The following is a 19,063-nucleotide window of genomic DNA, read 5'->3' as shown; positions in this document are numbered from 1 at the left end:
CTGTAATTTTCTTCTCTTACATCTCAATACTGTTTTTTACTTTTCTGATTAGAATAGTAAATCAATTAAAAGTGAATCATTTGGTATAGGACTGCTACACTTCAATAAAAAGCTTAAAAAGCAAATTATTTGGGTGAGAAAAAAATAAGTTATATAATAATACAAATAGAATGACATACATATTTGAAAAAAAAGTCTGGAAGGCTATTTACCAAGTTTTTACAGTAGTTATCTGTGTAAAATGGGATGAATGAACAGAAAGGAGGGCTTTACCAGTACAACTAGATGGTGCCCGGCTACCACCACTGACTGCTCTGACAGGGATCACAATAGAGGGTCCTGGACAGGGCTGGAGAAAAATGTACAACAAAATTCTAACTCACAAAAAAAGACCAGACTTACTGGCCTGACAGACACTGGAGAAACCCTGAGAGTATGGCCCCCGGAAACCTTTTTAGCTCAGTAATGAAGTCATTCCTGAGGTTCACCCTTCAGCCAAAGATTAGATGGGCCCATTGTTAACGAGACTGAAGGGGAACAACAGCCCAGGGACAAATACTAGAAGGCAGAAGTGGATAGGAAAGCTGGTAATAGGGAACCCAAGGTCGAGAAAGGAGTGTGTTAACATGTTGTGGGGTTGTTAACCAATGTCATAAAACAGTGTGTGTACTGTTTAATGAGAAACCAGTTTGTTCTGTAAACTTCATCTAAAGTACAATAAAAAATTAAAATTAAAAAAAAGAGGAATAAAATCTATTTAAAAATATGGAGTTGATTTTAAGATGTAATTTTTAATATATATATGAAAAGGAGGACTTTGTTTATATACTTGTGTGTTGTTTACATTTTAAAAAATGCATGGCCATTTTTTAAAGAAAAGTTTTTTAAAGTAAAAAGTTTCTTTTAATTATTGTTGCTGTAGCCTTTAGGATCAATTAGACTAAATTACTACCTCATTTGTCTGGCATTTTAGGAAAATACAGTATTATATACTTTCCAGATTAACTAAACTAGTTTCTCTCTTTTAAAGACAAAATTATAATTTTTTAAAGACACTCTTCTTGAGATAGTATATAAACCTTACCCTGTCTTCATAAAAGACAAACGTGGAACACAATTTGATCTTTTATTGATAATCAAGAACATTTCATCCTTCTACTGTGCTATGCACCTACTTTAGATCTCTATCTTCTCCCATGCTGTTAGGCTGTAATCTATCACTTCCCACCCATTTTATGTGAGGCTGCCACTAAAAGTACCCTCCCTTCCTCCTTCTACTATGTGTCTTCTGTAAGTCTTTGCATGAACGGCTTAAGGCTTTGTCTCTGGGTTGAACCTTATTTCAATTTTTCATTAAAGGCTGTCTTCTGAAAGATTAAAAATCTGGGGAGTAGTTTATATAAGTGAGGGACAATTATATTAAAGAATTAAGGATAATTTATTTAACTTGACAGTCAACATAACTGGAAGCATATATTATGAGAGAACCAAAAAAGAAAGCTTTTTCTCTCGGTAGGATAGATCAATCAATGTTTTCGATACATGCACACACACCACACACAAATGCTTTACGGAAAGGCTTCTGAGATTAAGGGATAATAAGCCTACTTGTCCGGAGTCAGGATCTAGCTTCACTTTCAAGCTGGGATCTTCACGCTGAAGGCACTTCAGTGCATGATCCAATTCTATGGGATAAATAATTATCTTTATGTTTTATATTTTAGATAGCTTAATAAATCATTCATTTATTCAATGAATATCTGAGTGACTTCTACATTCCATGTCCTTTCTAAGTGCTGGGAATACAGAGACTAAGACAGACAAATCCACTGTTCTCATGAGCTTACAGTGTAGTGGCAAAAAACAAATTTTGAAAAAGAAAATTCAAATAGCTATAAATGCTTTGTAGAGAATAAAGCAAGGTGACGTGATAGTGACAAGAGGTTACTTGAGATTGGGTAGCCTTGGAAGGCCTCTCCAGAATGATTTAGGTAAGGACCAAACAATTAAGAAGGAACCTGTAAGCAAAATCCTGAAGAAACAGCACTCTAGACCCAGGGAACAGCTGTGCAAGGAACAGCTTGCTATTGGAAAAACAGCAAGAAGGCCAATGTGGCTGGAAACTGGCAGGCATGGGGAAGATTGGCATGTGATGAGAAGGGAGATGTGTGGCAGGGATTATATCCTGTAAGCTCTTGTAGGCCAGGGTGAGGAGTTAAAAGTCATACTGGGAAGCCACTGGAAGGGTTTAGCAGCACAGTGACATGATGTGATGATGTTTTGCAAAGATCACTCTAGGAGCTAACACAACAGGAAAACGCCTTCAGAAACGCAGGCAATAATGAGAAACTGGCAAAAGAAGGCTAAGATCACAGCCACAGAGAAAATAAGAATACATTATTTGCATTACATATGTCATCTAAAGTAATACTTTAATACAATCAATTAACTATTAAGTATACCCTCCCTCTTTATAAAAGTAAGACGTTAGAAGTTCTACAGACATAAAGTAGAGCTCCAGAAAAAGGTAAGCAATGGAGTAATGAGCTAACCTCATCAGTCACACACTCTAAGCGTTCTTAGGTATATAAACCAGGCCTCCTAGACCTGTGCTCTCCAATATGACAGCCACTAGCCTAGTAACTAGTAATCTGTAATTATTCCAAGTTTGAATTGAGATGTGCTATAAGATAAAATATATACCAGGCTGCAAAGACTTAATATGAAAAAAATAACTGTAAAATATCTCATTAATAACTTTTTATATTGATTGAAGGTTGAAAGGAGTTCTCAGGTGGCACAAATGATAAGTGCTTGAGTACTAGCCAAAAGGTTGGGGGTTCAAACCCACTCAGAAGTGCCTCAGAAAACGAGCCTGGTGATCTGCTTCTTAAAGGTCACAGCCTTGGAAACCCTATGGAGCAGTTCTACTCTGCACACATGGAGTCACCATGAGTCAGAACTGACTTAGTAGCAACTAACAAACAACACACATTGAAATGCTATTTTTGTTATGTTAGGTTAAATAAAATATATCATTAAAATTAATTTCACCTGTTGATTTTAACTTTTTTTAATGTGGCTATAAGAAAATTTAAACTTACAAATGTGAACCGCATTATATTTCTACTGGATAGTGTTGTTCAAAACCTGGCTTTCATATGCTAAGTGTGGTTTAAAACCTAGCAGCTTTGACATCACCTGGAGCCTGTCAGAAATGCAAAATCTTAGGTCCCAGACGTACTGAATCAGAATCTGCATTTTAACAAAATCCCCAAGAGATGTATGTGCATATTAAAAGTTAAAAAGCACTGTTTTAGATATCTTATTTTTAAGCACCTACAGATATTATGGCTTTTTCAATAAAAAGACAGTACTAAATGTTATTGTAAAATAATTCATTGAAAAATATTTATAAAGAATCTAGCCTTCAGGGAGTTTACCACTTGCTGTTGAGTCAACTCCAACTCATGGAGACCCCATGCGTCACAGCAGAACTGTGCTCCACAGAGTTTTCAATCGCTGATTTTTTGAAAGTAGACCGCCAGGTCTCTCTTTCAAGGTGCCTCTGGGTAGATTCAAACCTCCAACCTTTTGGTTAGCAGCTGAGTGAGTTAACCATTTACACCACCCAGGGACTCCTCAGGGAGTTTGCTGGGGTGGAAACATTTACAGCATTATAACACAGGGTGTCAAGCACTGTAATAGAAGCATAGGGCAAGTACAACGGAAGCACAGGAAAAGGAACACATAGATCTGCTTGAAAGACTAAGTACGGGATCCCTGCGAAGTCCTCTCTTCTCTGAGATCTAGGCGCACCATGCTAATTCCCATTAATGAGACTTTCTTGAGCCCTGGTGGTATAGTGTTTGGCTGCTAACCAAAAGGCTAGCAGTTCAAATACACCAGCCACTCCTTGGAAACCCTTATTTCCCCTAAAGTAAAGCCTTGAGGCCTTGGATCTAAAACTGGATGGTACAACATAATTGCAATACCACAATTTGAATTTAGGTGCCCATACTATGCTTGAAATACAAAATGACTTTCAAATATATTTAAAAGAACTCACAGGCTGCTTTGTTTGGGCAGTCCCTGCCTGCCCTCAAGTACCTGGCTACTCTTGATTTACACTAGGAAGCCACTGGCAGACTTTAAGTGGAACAGTAACATAACCTGATTATATTTTACTAGCTTGGTCAACTTTGATGTAATTGGGCAGCCAGAGTCATGTTACCTGGTCCTTCTCCATCAGAGTCAGGACTATACCCAGCTGGCCTCAGGGCATTTTAAGCCAACAGAAAAACTGCTGCAATACCCATTTTAACTTAAATGTTCTTTGCCAACTGGACAAGATTCAATTTCTTTCAGTACTTAGGGGCTGTCTTACATCTGTACTCAGATCTTCTTTTATGCTAGCAATCAGCGAACCCCACCTGGATTGGTAACTGCAACCCATACTTGGCTAGGGATCTTCCTCTTTCTTTCCCACTGGGTCTTCAGGAAGACATGGGAGGCAATAAAGACTGCTTGTGTTTTTACAGTACTCTGTGAGTCCCACTTATTTTCAAGAGGAAAAAAATGGTTCCTAACCCCACCACTAGAACTAGAAGGCTTGTCCATAAACAGTCTAATATATAAATTCAGTGAAGAGTAAGCAGAGAGATTATATAATGGTGACGCTTGAGCTGAAAACCAAAAGGAAGAGTAGCCATTTTCCAGGCAGACAAGTTCAGGGGACAGCATTATAATGTAGAGAGAACATGTGGAAAGAAACAACAATGCAAAAAGAGCATGGCATATTCAGGCAATCAGGACTACTTTATCATGGAAGTGCCAGGTGTTTTTGTTTGGGTGAAAGAGGAGGGTTCAGAAGGAAGGAGGAAAAAGTTTCAAGAGATGAGGCCAGGCAAGAAGGCTGGTACGGTAGAGACTGCTAGCAGCCTATCATTCTCTTTTGCTGCAATCTAGCTGAAAGACTGCATTTACCAGACTCCCTTGTAATTGGATAGCCATATGTCTAAGTCTTGGCCAATGATATGTAAGCAAAATTATGATGTGGGACTTAAAAGAAGTCTTCTTAAAATAGAAGGGGCACATCTCCTCCCCTCACCCCCTCAACTTCTTTCTGCTCTCAGGAATCCCAAGGCTCCAGCAGCCATCACGGGATGACTGAGGATAGAAGTTCTGTAGGACAGAAAGATAGGAGCCTGGGTGCCTGAAGACATTGTTGAGCCACCTACTTAGCCCCTGGGTTACCAACTCAAGGCTTCTTTTACATGAGAAATAAATAAACTTTTGTCTTATTAAAGCAACTGTTATTTGGGAGTTTTCTGTTATATGTTACAAAATCTAATTGTAAATGATAGAGATGGAATCAAGGACTTTATAAACCACACCATGGAGTTTAGTTTTGCCCTATTAGTAATAAGCAGCCACTGAAGAATTTTAAGCTAATATGTTAAAGAATAAAGCATGTAATACTCAAAAGGCCAAATGTTAGTAGCCTTAGTATATAAACATCTTCACTGAGTTCTAGAAGTTGAGCTAGAAAAAAAGGAGGAGTTGTATTTTTTATAAATGATGGTAAGGGACTGAATTGGTTACGAATCAGTTACTGTCCAATCTACTATAATAGAAGAGTAGTCCTGGGAGCAATTACTTAGAATCCCACAGATAGCATCAGAAGAACAAAAGTAAGGAGGGAGATTATGTAAGAAAAATGATCAAGATACAATAAAAGAAACAAATGGAAGGAGTTTATAAAAATCAAAATATCTTAAAAAAAAAAAAAGCTAGACCAACCACAAAAAATGCTTACCAATAAAATCAGATAAAATTTAACTCAATTATATTGGAAATCTTTTGTGGGAATATTATAACTATGTTAAATAAACTATCAGGGCACTAATTAACTGACAGACCAATACTATGTGTACCTGGCTGCTTAGCCACTGAAGGGGGTTCTATGGTACAGAAGAAAACAGGCTCTGGGATCTCTACCCCAGCCAACAGAAGTCTCTCTGCTTCGTTATTTTTTCCGTGCTTCTTTTCTCCCTCTCTTTTGGCTCGATGAGCTGCAGCTAATGCGGAGGACTTGGATGAGACAATGGTGTCCCCAGTGGCAGTCTGAAAGCAAACAAGATGGCTTGGAACAAAACAGGTTGTCGGTAAGCATTCAGCTTCCATCAAGAATCATAAAATAACAGGAAATTTAACGTGGCACTATTCTTTCATCAGAACTTAAAAGACAGACAAATCCATAAAGTTCATTATGACTTTATAGGTAAAGCTAATTTAACTCCTGAAGTATGAATGCTATCCAAAATAATGCTGTGATAAATTCTAAAGAACAAACCCTATAATACACACACACACAGTCAAAATTTATTTAGTAAAACAAATACCCTTCCCTAAATTTCCAATCAAGTAAAGACGGGTTAGCTAGAAATCTATTTTTCTACCAGAAAGAATTTTTTTACTACTATTTTATAGAAAATCCTCTATTAACTAAAATATGCAATTAATCAAATACCCTCACTATGCAAAATTGGTAGCTTGCTTGCTTTTGTTGTTGTCAGGTGCTGTTGAGCCAGTTCAGACTCGTATATAACAAAACGAAACATTGTCCGGTCCTGCGCCATCCTCACAATCATTGCTATGTTTGAGTCCATTGTTGCAGCCACTGTGTCAATCCATCTCATTGAGAGTCTTCCTCTTTTTTGCTGATACTCTACAAAGCATGATGTCCTTCTCCAGGGACTGGTCCCTCCTGATAACATGTCTAGGTCCCTCCTGATAACATGTCTAAAGTACCTGAGACAAAGTCTTGCCATCCTCACTTCTAAGAAGCATTCTGGCTGTACTTCTAAGATAGATTTGTTCATTCTTCTGGCAGTCTGTGGTTTATTCAATATTCTTCACCAACATCATAATTCAAATGCATCAATTCTTTGGTCTTCCTTATTCAATGTCCAGCTTTCACATGCTTATAAGGCGACTGAAAATACCACGGCGTGGGTCAGACACACCTTAGTCCTCAAAGTTGCAACTTTGCTTTTCAAACACTTTAAAGAGGTCTTTTGCAGCAGATGTGCCTAACGAAATATGTCATTTGCTTTATTGACTGCTGCTTCCATGGGCGTTGATTGTAGATCCAAGTAAAATGAAATACTTGACAACTTCAATCTTTTCTCCATTTATCACAATGTGGCTTATTTGTTCAGTTGTGAGGATATTTGTTTTATGCTGAGGTTAATACACACTGAAGGCTTAGTCTTTGATTTTCATCAGTAAGTACTTCAAGTCCTCTTCACTTTCTGCAAGCAAGGTTGTGTCATCTGTATATTGAAGGTTGTTAATGAGTCTTACTCCAATCCTGACGCCTCGTTCTACAATACCTGGTGTCTACAAGCTTGTTTGTAGACACCAGTTACTTTTTAAAACTAGAATTTCACTTTTAAAGTTTTATATCATAAACTTCTCTGTCCATTTCACTCTCTGTAAAGACAGCCATAGAGAAGCAACAGTCTGAACACATCTGTGTAGCACCTTCAAATGCGTGTACAGACCCCAGCCTCTGGGAAGATAAACAAGACTCTTCAATGCTAGAAGCCCAATATCCTGGCTGTGAGAATTTTCTAATACAGGATGTTCAAACTTGCAATTAGTCATGAAGAATTAAAAGTGTTAAAAGTAACAATGTTTACCCTAAATGCCACATATACCAATGTTTAATGAGAAAACTGTATGTGAATTAATCCATTTGTAAGTGAAATATATTCAATTTAACCCACTAAAAACAAATAAAGCATCAAATATTTGTATCCATTCATTCTACAAATGTCTACAGAGTATCTACTATGTAAAATATATTGATCTAGGGACAATGGATAGAGTGGTGAACAAAACAGACAAAAATCTTCCCTCACGAAGCCTTCATTGGCAAATTATTAAGTTTTATTGTGCTTTAGGTGAAAGTTTACAGTTCAAATTTGGTTTTCATTCAAAAATTTATACACAAGTTGTTTTGTGACATTGATTGCACTCCCCACTATGTATCAGCACTCTCCCCCTTTGCAGCCCGGGTTCCCCACGTCCATTCGTCCAGTTTTCCTGTCCCTTCCTCCCTTCTCATCTTTTGCTTTTGGGCAGGTGCTGCCCATTTGGTTTCATATACTTGATTGAACTAAGAAGTGCCTTCCTCAAGTGTGTTATTATTTGTTTTATAGGCCTGTCTAACCTTTGGCTGAATGGCAGACTTCAGAAGTGGCTTCAGTTCAGAGATAGCAGGATATCTAGAGGCCACAGTTTGGGGGGTTCCTCCCATCTCTCAGACCAGTAAGCCTGGTCTATTTTTTGTTGTTGTTGTTAATTTGAATTTTGTTCTACGTTTTTCTCCTGCTCTGTCCAGGGCCCTCTATTATGATCCCTGCCACAGCAGTTAGTGGTGGTAGCCAGGCACTAGTTCTTCTGGGCTCAGGCCAGTGGACGCTGTAGGTCACGTGGTCCATTAGTCCTCCGGACTAGTATTTTCCTTGTCTTTAGTTTTCTTCATTCTCCTTTGTTCCAGACAGGATGGGACGAATAGATGTATTTTAGATGGCTGCTTGGAAGCTTTCAAGACCCCAGATACTACTCACCAAAGTAGGATGTAGAACATTTTCTTTATGAACTATGTTATGCCAACTGACCTAGGCGTCTCCAGAGACCATGGTCCCCAGCCCCTAGCCCCAGTAACTCGGTCCCTCAAGGTGTTTGCATGTGTCTAGGAAGCTTCTATGACTTTGCCTTGGTCAAGCTGTACAGACTTCCCCTGTATCGTGTGTTGTCTTTCCCTTCACCAGTTAACACTTATCTACTATCTAGTTAGTGATTTTCCCTCCCCTCCCTGGGAACCATTAAAGGTTTTTTTTTTTCTGTATGTAAACCTTTCCTTGAGTTTTTGTAATAGTTGTCTCATACAATATTTGTCCTTTTATGATTGACTTATTACACTCAGCATAATGCCCTCCCGATTCATCCATGTTGTGAGATGTTTCTCAGATTCATCATTGCTCTTTATTGTTCCATAGTATTCCATTGTGTGTATGTACCATAATTTATCCATTCATCTGTTGATGGGCATTCAGGTTGTTTCTATCTTTCCATTATTGTGTATAATGCTACAATGAACACGGGTGTGCATATGTCTGTTCAAGTGATGGCTCCTATTTCTCTAGGATATATTCCTAGGAGTGGGATTGCTGGATCATATGGTATTTCTATTTCTAACTTTTTAAGGAAGCATCAAATCATTTTCCAAAGTGATTGTACGAGTCTGTTCATATCCTTTGCCCATTTTTTAATCGGATTGTCTTTTTGTTGACGTATTGCAGTATCTTGTAGATTTTAGAGATTAGACCTTTATCAGATATGTCTTAGCCAAAATTTTTTTCCCCGTCTGTAGGTTCTCTTTTTACTCTTTTGGTGAAGCCTTTTGATGAGCATTATAAGTGTTTAATTTTTAGAAGCTCCCAGTTACCTAGTTTACTTCTGATATCTGTGCATTGTTAGTTATGGTTTGTATTCTATTTATGCCATGTATTAGGGCCCCTAGTATTATCCCTATTTTTTCTTCCATGATCTTTATTGTTTTAGGTTTTATATTTAGGTCTTTGATCCATTTTGAGTTAGTTTTTGTGTCCGGTGTGAGGTATGGATTCTGTTTCCTTTTTTTGCAGATGGACATCCAGTTCTGCTAGCACCATTTGTTAAACAGACTGTCTTTTCCCATTTAGTGGACTCTAGTCCTTTGTCAAAGACCAGTTGACCATAGGTAGGTGGATTTACATCTGGGTTCTCGATTCTGTTCCACTGGTCTACATGTCTGTCATTGTACCAGTACCAGGCTGTTCTGACTACCATGGCTGTATTATAGGTTCTGATATCCAGTAGTGTGAGGCCTCCTACTTTGTTTTTCTTTTATTTCAATAATGCTTTGCTTATCCAGGGCCTCTTTCCTTTCCACATAAAGCTGGTGATTAGTTTTTCCATCTCATTAAAGAATGCTGTTGGTATTCGGATCAGGCTGCGTTATGTTTGTAGACTGCTTTGGGTGGAATTGACATTTTCACAACGTTGAGTCCTCCTATCCAAGAGCATGGCATATTTTTCCATTTTTGTAGGCACATTACCTTTTGTTATTACCTTATCAGTTATAAGGTTAGATTAAATTGTCTGCAATGACCAAAATAGGAAGAAAACCTAAATGAAACAATGTTTTATATTAACTTAAAACACATGCCATTGAGTCAGCACCAACTCACAGTGACCTTATGTGTAACAGAATGAAACACTACCCAGACTTGTATAATCTTCATGAAAACATATACGTGTATCCATGAACAGTGTATTATTTTACCTGGATTTAAACTTTATATGAATATAATCAATACTGTTTATATTCTTCTCTAATTTGCTTTTCTTTCTTTATATAAATATTATGAGATTCAATCATGTTGATAAATATATCAATATTCCTTTTGGGCATCTGGACTGCTTATGAGCTTTTGCTATTACAAAATACTTACTTTTCAATTATACATTTAAACTTTTATTTCTTAGTCACTTACATGTTTAAGTCCAACAGTCAAAGCAATGTTACCAGCAGTCAGTGAAGGAATTTCTACATGTTGGTCAGCAAATGGCAAAAGCAGACGACTTATTCTCTCCCTGTAAAGCCATGACTTATATTAGTAAAAGTATTTTTAAAGAAATAATGCATTTTTAGAAAATAACTTAAGCTTCTACTCACGTGCAGTTTCCATTAATATTATGGATGGCTAACTGGGGTTTTACTGTGCCTGAGTAAATGCGCATAAAAACCAGTGGTCCTCGTTGCTTGTCGTGAAGAACTTTAAATGCCAGTGCACATAAGTCACTCTTATACCACTGCCTATAAAACAAAACAGACATTCCAGAGAGGCCTTTAAAATACAATTCCTATACATCTACACAGATCAGAATCACTGCAAAAACTTAACCTTGACGTCCTACAAAGATCCCTTGTATCTTCTAGTAGTTATCCACCCCATTAAATAATGTCACTACTGTATACCTCTTTTCCTCTACTGAACAAAATCTTTAACGGAGATCTAAGCATTAGTTCCTCAAAACTATGAATAATGGATTCTCTTCCAAATATTACCTCAAATTGCAAATAATTCCACTACCAAGTTTCCCTCGTCAAAAAACATACCTGGGAACATCACACCACTTCTTAAGAAACCTGTACAGGGTAAACAAATAGGTACTTTCCAACGATTACTGTCATTCTCTCCTCCCACTATGTCCAGCTGCATAAACATATAAATCTACACTATAAACTTAAAGCTCTTTATACATCCAACATTCTTACAGAATCATGCCCTTAAATTGGTATTCCTTGATAGATTTCAGAATGTCTGAATCCTCCCGAAATTGCCAAGTTTTGTGCATATGTGCAGCCTTCTGAGGAGAAGCTCTATTTATTAGCTTCCGAAGAGTCTATGACCCAAAGTAGGTTAGACACCTCTACTATAGAACTTCTCCAACCTTGCTCCTATTCCCTCTCATTTTTAATTTTATTTAACAAAACACTTACATAAAACTTACTATATTCCAGGCAATGTTCCATGTGCTTTATAAATATTAACTCATTTAATCCTTGTAACAACCCTATGAGATATATCTTATTACACTTTGCATTTTAAAGATGAGAGGCTAAGCAACTTGCCCAAAGTCACACAGCTAGTAAGTGGAAGAGTGGGGACTTAAACCCAGGTTGTACAAAGTCCACACTCATAACTACTTCACCATGGTGCCTCTTCAATGTAGAGAAATGAAACAAAGTTATTAATGTCCTACTTAACTGAATTAAATTCTACTGTTCTCTGCCAATTTGCACAATACTCAGATTACAGAGAACTTAGTACTAAGTACAAAACCATTAGTAACAAGATGAGTAAAATAACAACCTTTCTTTATAGCCACAAAATAGTTTGAGCTTATGAAAAATCTTCAAATCTAGACGAACATAAATATTATCTACAGAATATTTACCAAACATCCCCTGTATACTAGTAGCTAGCTTCCTTCTTTTCTTCCTTCCTTTTTAAACTAAGATGGTAGAGTCAACTTTTACAGTGAAAAGTCATACATTCTTAGCTGCATCTGTAAACATGGCAAGTAACAACAGATGATGTCAGATGTCCCTTTCAAGTAAAAATTGTCAAAGCTCTATATTATGTTATTTATAATGGTAATCGTCACCATTTTTAATGATTCAAAAATGGTGATTTAACTAGTCTTCATAGAAGTAGATCGTCTACTGGCCTACTTGTTTTTTTCAAGGCTACACAATTTTAACCTATGTGCTTGCATACTTACAGAAATTCATAGTTGCGCTCTTCAGGTGAAGGCAAGTACATAGTAATAGCATCTAACAAGGGCTGTATACCTTTGTTTTTCAGGGCACTTCCACAAAGCACAGGCACTGCTGTCTGAGCCACTGTTACTCTGTGTATTGCAGTCTGTAGCTAGAAAGCAGAGATATAAGCATTCTGCATGTAGTACACTGGTCTCTGCCATAATCTTTCAGAATTAGAGGCCTTCCCTAACCACCCACCCAAAATAGCACTCCTGAGCACACTTCCATCACTCTTTATCACCTTATTGTTGTTGGGTATCACTGAATCAATTTTCAACTCAGTGACCCCATGTGACAGAGTATAACTGCCTCATAGGATTTCCTAGGCTATAATATTTATGGAAGCAGACTGCCAGGTCTTTCTCTCGTGGAGCCACTGGGTGGGTTCAAACTACCAACCTTTTGGTTAGCAGCTCAGTACTTAACTGTCTGTACCACCAGGGCTCTTTTTTTATCGCCTTAGACTTCTTTATTTTTCCTTATAACACTAATCACTACCTGACATATAAGATATTTACTTATTAGTTTATTTTCTGTCTTCCCATCCATTAGGATATTAAATTCCATATGAGCACTGCAGTAGCCCCATGAAAACATTACTGAATCCCCCAAACCTAAAAATGTCAGTATATATTAGGTATTCAAAAATATTTCTTGAATAAGTGTATTAGTATACTTGTGATTTAACATCGATAGTCTAATAGAGGAAGTGATCAGAAATAAAAAGATACAAGTCTGAGTTACAATTTCTTCCAATGAATTAGATTCACATCAAAAAAGAACAATCCAAAGGAAAATGAGAAATCAAAGTAGCAAATTTTTTAAAAGACCTCAAAAACAAAAGCTTGGGTACGCTTGTGAGCTATCAATAACAGAAGCAGTGAATCATTTCCACTTTAGATTGTGAGTTCTTTGAAAATAGAAACCATGTTATGTGACTATAAGATATAATACCTATCACATTTAAGCACTCAAATGCTAAATAAGAAATTACAAAAATGATGGCATTTCATTCACTTCTTTTTTCCACTGCTAACTTCAAGTGGTTTAAAAATAATCTACAGATCTTTTAATTCTTTTCTTGAATAATAACTAAATTAACTTGCTGGACTTATCTTGAGCTTTGTTTTACAAATTAGCACTTAGAAACACTCTACTTGGCAGCTCTTACATTTCATAAAGGAAAATAAACAGCAAGTATAGCAAAACAGCAACAAAAAAAAAAGAGAGAGAAAGAAGTATCTTGAAACCGTTCATAATTCAAATGATAACAGTGTTTTACTTGCCTATTCTCTGGTTTAATGTATTTCAAAAGAAAATGAAAAAACAGAACTGTAATGAGTATCTAATAAAAATTCAAACCAATTCAGAAAAAAAAGGTTCTGAGAAAAATGATCAGCCTGAAAAAACCAGATTATTTAAATACAAATTTTCTACCTATGATTTTCCCAAAAATCCTTAGAGAAATAATCACAGTGAAGAGAAAAGGCTGTACAGAATGAGCGATAACCTGATCCTGATTCAATATACATAAAAAAAGATTTAGTATCTAATTTTACAAAGCATCTATATATGAAAATATTAAATCTATGCCACCGTTTAGGTAAATGTATTAGTAGTGTCTTCATCTTAATGTTCTTGTAATTTTTCTTTAAGTCAGCATTTTCTAATGGTATGTAAAGTTAAAAGAAAACAAAACACCCAAGACAAATCAAACCAGATCCAATTACTTGGTCAAAGCAATTGAAAAATAAAATTTACCTTTTCAGCTGGTAACAAATCAAAATTTTCACTAAATTCTCCTAAAACCAAGTCAGCAAATTCATCATCCAAATCTGCAACCTATAAAGAAAAGCTTAGTTGTATAACCTGCATTTATTCTCACAGTTGTTAAGTCTAAATATTATAAATACGCATTATCCAAATATTTCAAGACAGCTACGTGATCTACCTTATCCAGGCCCACTAACTCTTCACAATTTCTGATGATATAAAGAAAAGGATTTTTAGTTTTAGAAGAAAGGAGACTGAAAATTGAATATATGCTATTATGAGTTACCTGAATTTATAGGAAGTCAGAGCTTGATAAAGCACCTCAATAAAGTGGTAAGTTTAGCACTCACTGTGCTCAAAAGAAATAAAAGAAAATGCACAATCTATAGCCCATTATAATATATACAATGAATTGTTGTTTTTTAGGTAAATTTGGGGGTTTTAGTCTACTAAAAGGTTTCATCTGGTATTCCTTTAAGACTCTGAATGTTTGTCAGATTTCCAAAGATGATCAAACTAAAAAAAAAAAACAAAAAAAAACTAACCTTACTATAATCCTGCACTGAAGGGATACATTTAAGTGGGAGAAAGGCATTATTTCAATAATAAAAACGCATTTATCTAGTTCATGTTCTTTTCATAATCAATTGTCTATATATATATATACACACACACACGTATACGTAAAGAGTTGCCGTTGAGTCGATTCTGACTCATGGCGACCCTACAGGACACGGTAGAAGTGCCCTATAGGGTTGCCAAGGAGCAGCAAGTGGATTTGAACTGGTGACTTTTTGGTTAGCAGCCAAGCTCTTAACCACTGTGCCACCAGGGATCCGCCTATATAAAATAGGAGAAGAATTCAGCTGACAATATAATGGTCAGTTCCAGAAGTTTGTAACAGTGCAAGGGAACAAAACGATCAAACTTGGTGAGAGAAATACTCTTTAACAGATCTAACCATTGTAGAAATGAACCTAACCATCTGCCTGAGAGGCAGCATATGTGATAGTTAAAAGCAGAGTTTCTGGAGGTAGACTGCCTGGAAATGGCTCCACCATTTATTTCACCTCTCTCTGCCTTGGTGACTTATGGAGATAACGTTAAGTACCTACTGCATGGGGTTGTTGTGAGGATTACATAGCCAATTCAAATAAAGCTTTCAGAACGTGTCATAAGCGTACAATATGTATCCAATAACTACTATTGTTGTGTGCCGTCGAGTTAATTCCAACTCATAGCGACCCTATAGAGCAGAGTAGAACTGACTCAGAGGGTTTCCAAGGAGTGGCTGGTGGATTTGAACTGCTGACCTTTTGGTCAGCAGCTGTAGCTCTTAACCACTGCACTACCAGGGCTCCCAATTATTATTAATAAATGTCATTTCTACTTTTACTCTTTTATGTCTCCCAAATTAGAAAAGCACTATTGCAAAACAAGAGCTGGGTTCAGATTCCAACCCTGCCACTTATTAGCTGTACAATCAGAGACAAAGTTATTTAAGCATTCTAAGCCTGTTTCTTCACCTGTCAAATGGGGATTATACAGTTGTGATGAGGATAAAATAATATATGTAAAGCACTTAACTTGCTACAGTAGGCTCTCAACCGTTATTCAGTAATAAAAACAACATGTTATTATTATGTTAATGATAAAGTTGATGGTTACTATATATTACAATGAAAACAATTACTACAAAAATAATTATTTACAAAAGATGAATAAAAAAAAAATTAATGCTGAGAGAATTTATTTGGACCAGTTAAATTTTAGAAGTAAAAAGCCAAAGGTCTCAGATTTCAATATTTTTCTCTACCATAACATTCAGGGAGTTTATTTAAGGTATGTTTTATTTATCGGTCTATATATTAATAATGTAATACCAAAACCCATTGCTGTCGAGTCAATACCGACTCATAGCGATCCTATAGGACAGAGAAGAACTGCCCCACAGGGGTTTTCTAGGCTGTAAATCTTTATGGAAGCAGATCACCAGGTCTTTTCTCCCATGAAGCCATCGACCTTTCAGTTAACAGTAGAGTGCTTAACCACTGCGCCACCAGGGCTCCTCAACAATATAACATAAACATAAATACTAACCATCTTACTATTTCCTATTAAAATTTTGAGAGTAGATGCGGTCCAGAGCTATATAGTAACTATAAAATTTATGGTTTTAACATTTTCTAAATAATCTGACATCTGGTAAAGTAAAAGACAGACACATATCCTTTGACCTAGAAATTCTACTCTTAGGTTTAACTCTGAAAAACTCTTGCATATGTGCACAGGAGATACACACAAAGATGTTCACAGTGACATTGTTTATAATAGAAAAAAAAAACAAATGAGGAAACAACCTCAAAGTCTACTCACAGAAGAACAGATGATAAACTGTGGCATAATCATATGCTGGGGCACTATACATACAAGACTGAAAATAAATGAACTACAGCTACACATACCAACATGGATGAATCTCCAACATAATGCTGAACAATGCAATAAAATATAAACAGTATCATTCCATTTATGTAAAGTTCAGAAACATGTAAAACTAAATTCTTTAGGAATACATACATTTGTGGTAAACTATAAAGAAACGCAAATGAAAGACAGACAGTAAAATCAAGATCACAGTTATGAGGGGGTAGATGATTAGCAGAAGGGGGAAAGACAGGAAAGAGGTACATAGAAACTTAAGGATATTGCTAATATTCTATTTCTTAATCTTGGTAGGGTATACATTGGTGTTCATTTTATTATTCATTATACTTCACATATTCTTTATATATAATTTTATAATAAAATTTTAAAATAAATATTTTTTAAAGTTTCTAAATACTTTTAAAGGAGCTACAGCTCAGCTGCTAATCCAAAGGTTGGCGGTTCGAACCCACTCAGTGGCTTTGTGGGATAAGACCTAGTGAAGATTACAGTCTAGAAAACCCTATGGGGCAGTTCTACTCTGTCACATGGGGTCAGTATGAGTTGAAAATCGACTAGACAGCATCTAACAACAACAACAACGAATACTTTTAAACAATTTCAGACTCAAAGTATTTATTTTACTTGTTCAATTAAGGCATTTCTTGCTTCAGTTGTCTCCTTCAGCAACTCAGGATCAATCAATTCCAAGAGGGGTTTTCTCTCAAAGTCTTTTCCATCATCTGAACTGGGATTCCAAAGTAGTTTTTCTTTGCTTATTACATCCACCAATCCTTTGAAAGTTTTGGCTTCACCAATTGGTAACTATAAGTCAGAGTAAGATTAACATTATTAAATGATCACTCAATTAAAATTGCATAGTTGATAAACTTATCTAATTATACCACTTTCCCTAAAAATGTTTATTATCATTACTATAATAATCTATAGCTATTTTAATTTATATCCCAAGTTTTTCCAAAAAGATGTGAGATAGTTTCAGAAATTTATGTCACAATAAATTAAAGAGAAAGAGCTGCTGCTATTAATCAACCAATTTACCTGTAAAAGCAAAGGCTTTGCCTTCAACTTCTCTCTGATGCTTTCAACTGCATACTTAAAACTGCAGAAAGCAAAGTAATTATATTAAAAAATGTTAAGATCCTTAAAACAGGTTTAATAATGTAAAATTTTAACCCCTTTTATTCTCCCTAATGTTCACCATTTGACAGTTTTCTATAGGACAATATCTTGAATAAATTTTTAAAGTCAATTTCAGATAATAGTGATTATCAACCAAAATCCTGCCACACAAGATTAGGTATTATTATTATTTTGCATTTCACAGAACTGAGGTTAAGGTTAAATGAACTGATCAAGGTCACACAGCTAATAAATGCAGATAGGATTCAAGTTCAAGATTTGTTACAAGACCAGGATCCTTTCTTCTACAGCTAGATTTACTACCACACAAGGCTACCAGCTTTCTTCCAAAAGCCAGCTTGACTGATAAATTTTTCTATGCTTTTATCTTAAAAATCAGGTGTCATCAAGTTGATTCCAACTCATGATGATCCCATGTGTGTCAGAGTAGAGCTGTACTCAATAGGGTTTTCAGTGGCTGATGTTTTGGAAGAGTAGATTGCCAAGCCTTTCTTCCTAAGTATCTCTGGGTGGACTCAAACCTCCAACCTTTTAGTTAGCAGCTGAAGGCGTTAACCATTCTCACCACCCAGGTACTCCACTTTCATGTCAGGCATTCTTAATAACGTGTGCTATGCTATTCACATCTGTGCTAATGCTGGGGTTAACTATCTATGGCAGATATGCTGTTTCTAAACTTAAGTTATATTCCATTAGAAGCTCAAGCTGTATTCTCATTTGATAAACTCTAAATACCTTGCTCCAGTTTTGTCCATCTTGTTTAAAAAACAGATTCGAGGGATATTGTATTTATCAGCTTGCTTCCATACTGTGAGAGTTTGTGCCTAAAGTAAAGATAAGGAAAAAATATATATACTGGCCAAAAATAACTATGTTATTAGACATGAAATTAATAGATCCAAGAACCTATTATAATGTGGAGTTGGGCCCATGTTAATTCCAACATAGAATTCGTGCCACTGCAATCCCGATCCAAATTCCACCAGCATTTTTTAATGAGATGGAGAAACAAATCACCAACTTCACATGGAAAGGGAAGAGTCCCCAGATAAATAAAGCATTACTCAAGAAGAAGAACCAAGTCGGAGGCCTTACACTACCTGATTTTAGGACTTATTACACTGCCACAGTAGTCAAAACAGCCTGGTACTGCTACAACAGATACATAGACCAATGGAACAGAGTTGAGAATCCAGATATAAGCTCATCCACCTATGAGCAGCTAATATTTGACAAAGGTCCAAAGTCCATTAA

At 36.2% G+C, this 19,063-nt stretch overlaps 1 protein-coding gene across 6 annotated transcripts in view; it reads right to left on the bottom strand.

The window, feature by feature from the left end:
- Positions 1–19,063, bottom strand: part of GFM2 (GTP dependent ribosome recycling factor mitochondrial 2) — a 56,761-nt gene that overhangs the window by 13,003 nt on the left and 24,695 nt on the right. For 5 of the 6 annotated variants that reach the window (XM_023729517.1, XM_004374496.3, XM_023729518.1 and 2 more), the window contains 9 exons: positions 18,545–18,633; positions 17,708–17,768; positions 17,291–17,470; positions 14,207–14,287; positions 12,406–12,554; positions 10,793–10,933; positions 10,611–10,710; positions 5,937–6,126; positions 1,609–1,685 (listed from right to left, as the gene is read on the bottom strand). In XM_023729517.1, the coding sequence (XP_023585285.1) occupies positions 1,609–1,685; positions 5,937–6,126; positions 10,611–10,710; positions 10,793–10,933; positions 12,406–12,554; positions 14,207–14,287; positions 17,291–17,470; positions 17,708–17,768; positions 18,545–18,633 (1,068 nt within the window). The remainder of the gene's footprint in view (positions 1–1,608; positions 1,686–5,936; positions 6,127–10,610; positions 10,711–10,792; positions 10,934–12,405; positions 12,555–14,206; positions 14,288–17,290; positions 17,471–17,707; positions 17,769–18,544; positions 18,634–19,063) is intronic. The other variant, XM_023729519.1, reaches the window with a different exon arrangement.

The sequence above is a fragment of the Trichechus manatus genome, unplaced genomic scaffold, assembly GCF_000243295.1.
Source record: "Trichechus manatus latirostris isolate Lorelei unplaced genomic scaffold, TriManLat1.0 scaffold00029, whole genome shotgun sequence".
NCBI classification, from domain to species: Eukaryota; Metazoa; Chordata; class Mammalia; order Sirenia; family Trichechidae; genus Trichechus; species Trichechus manatus.
The sequence above is the reverse complement of the archived record's forward strand: the minus strand, read 5'-3'. Positions and strand labels throughout refer to the sequence as shown.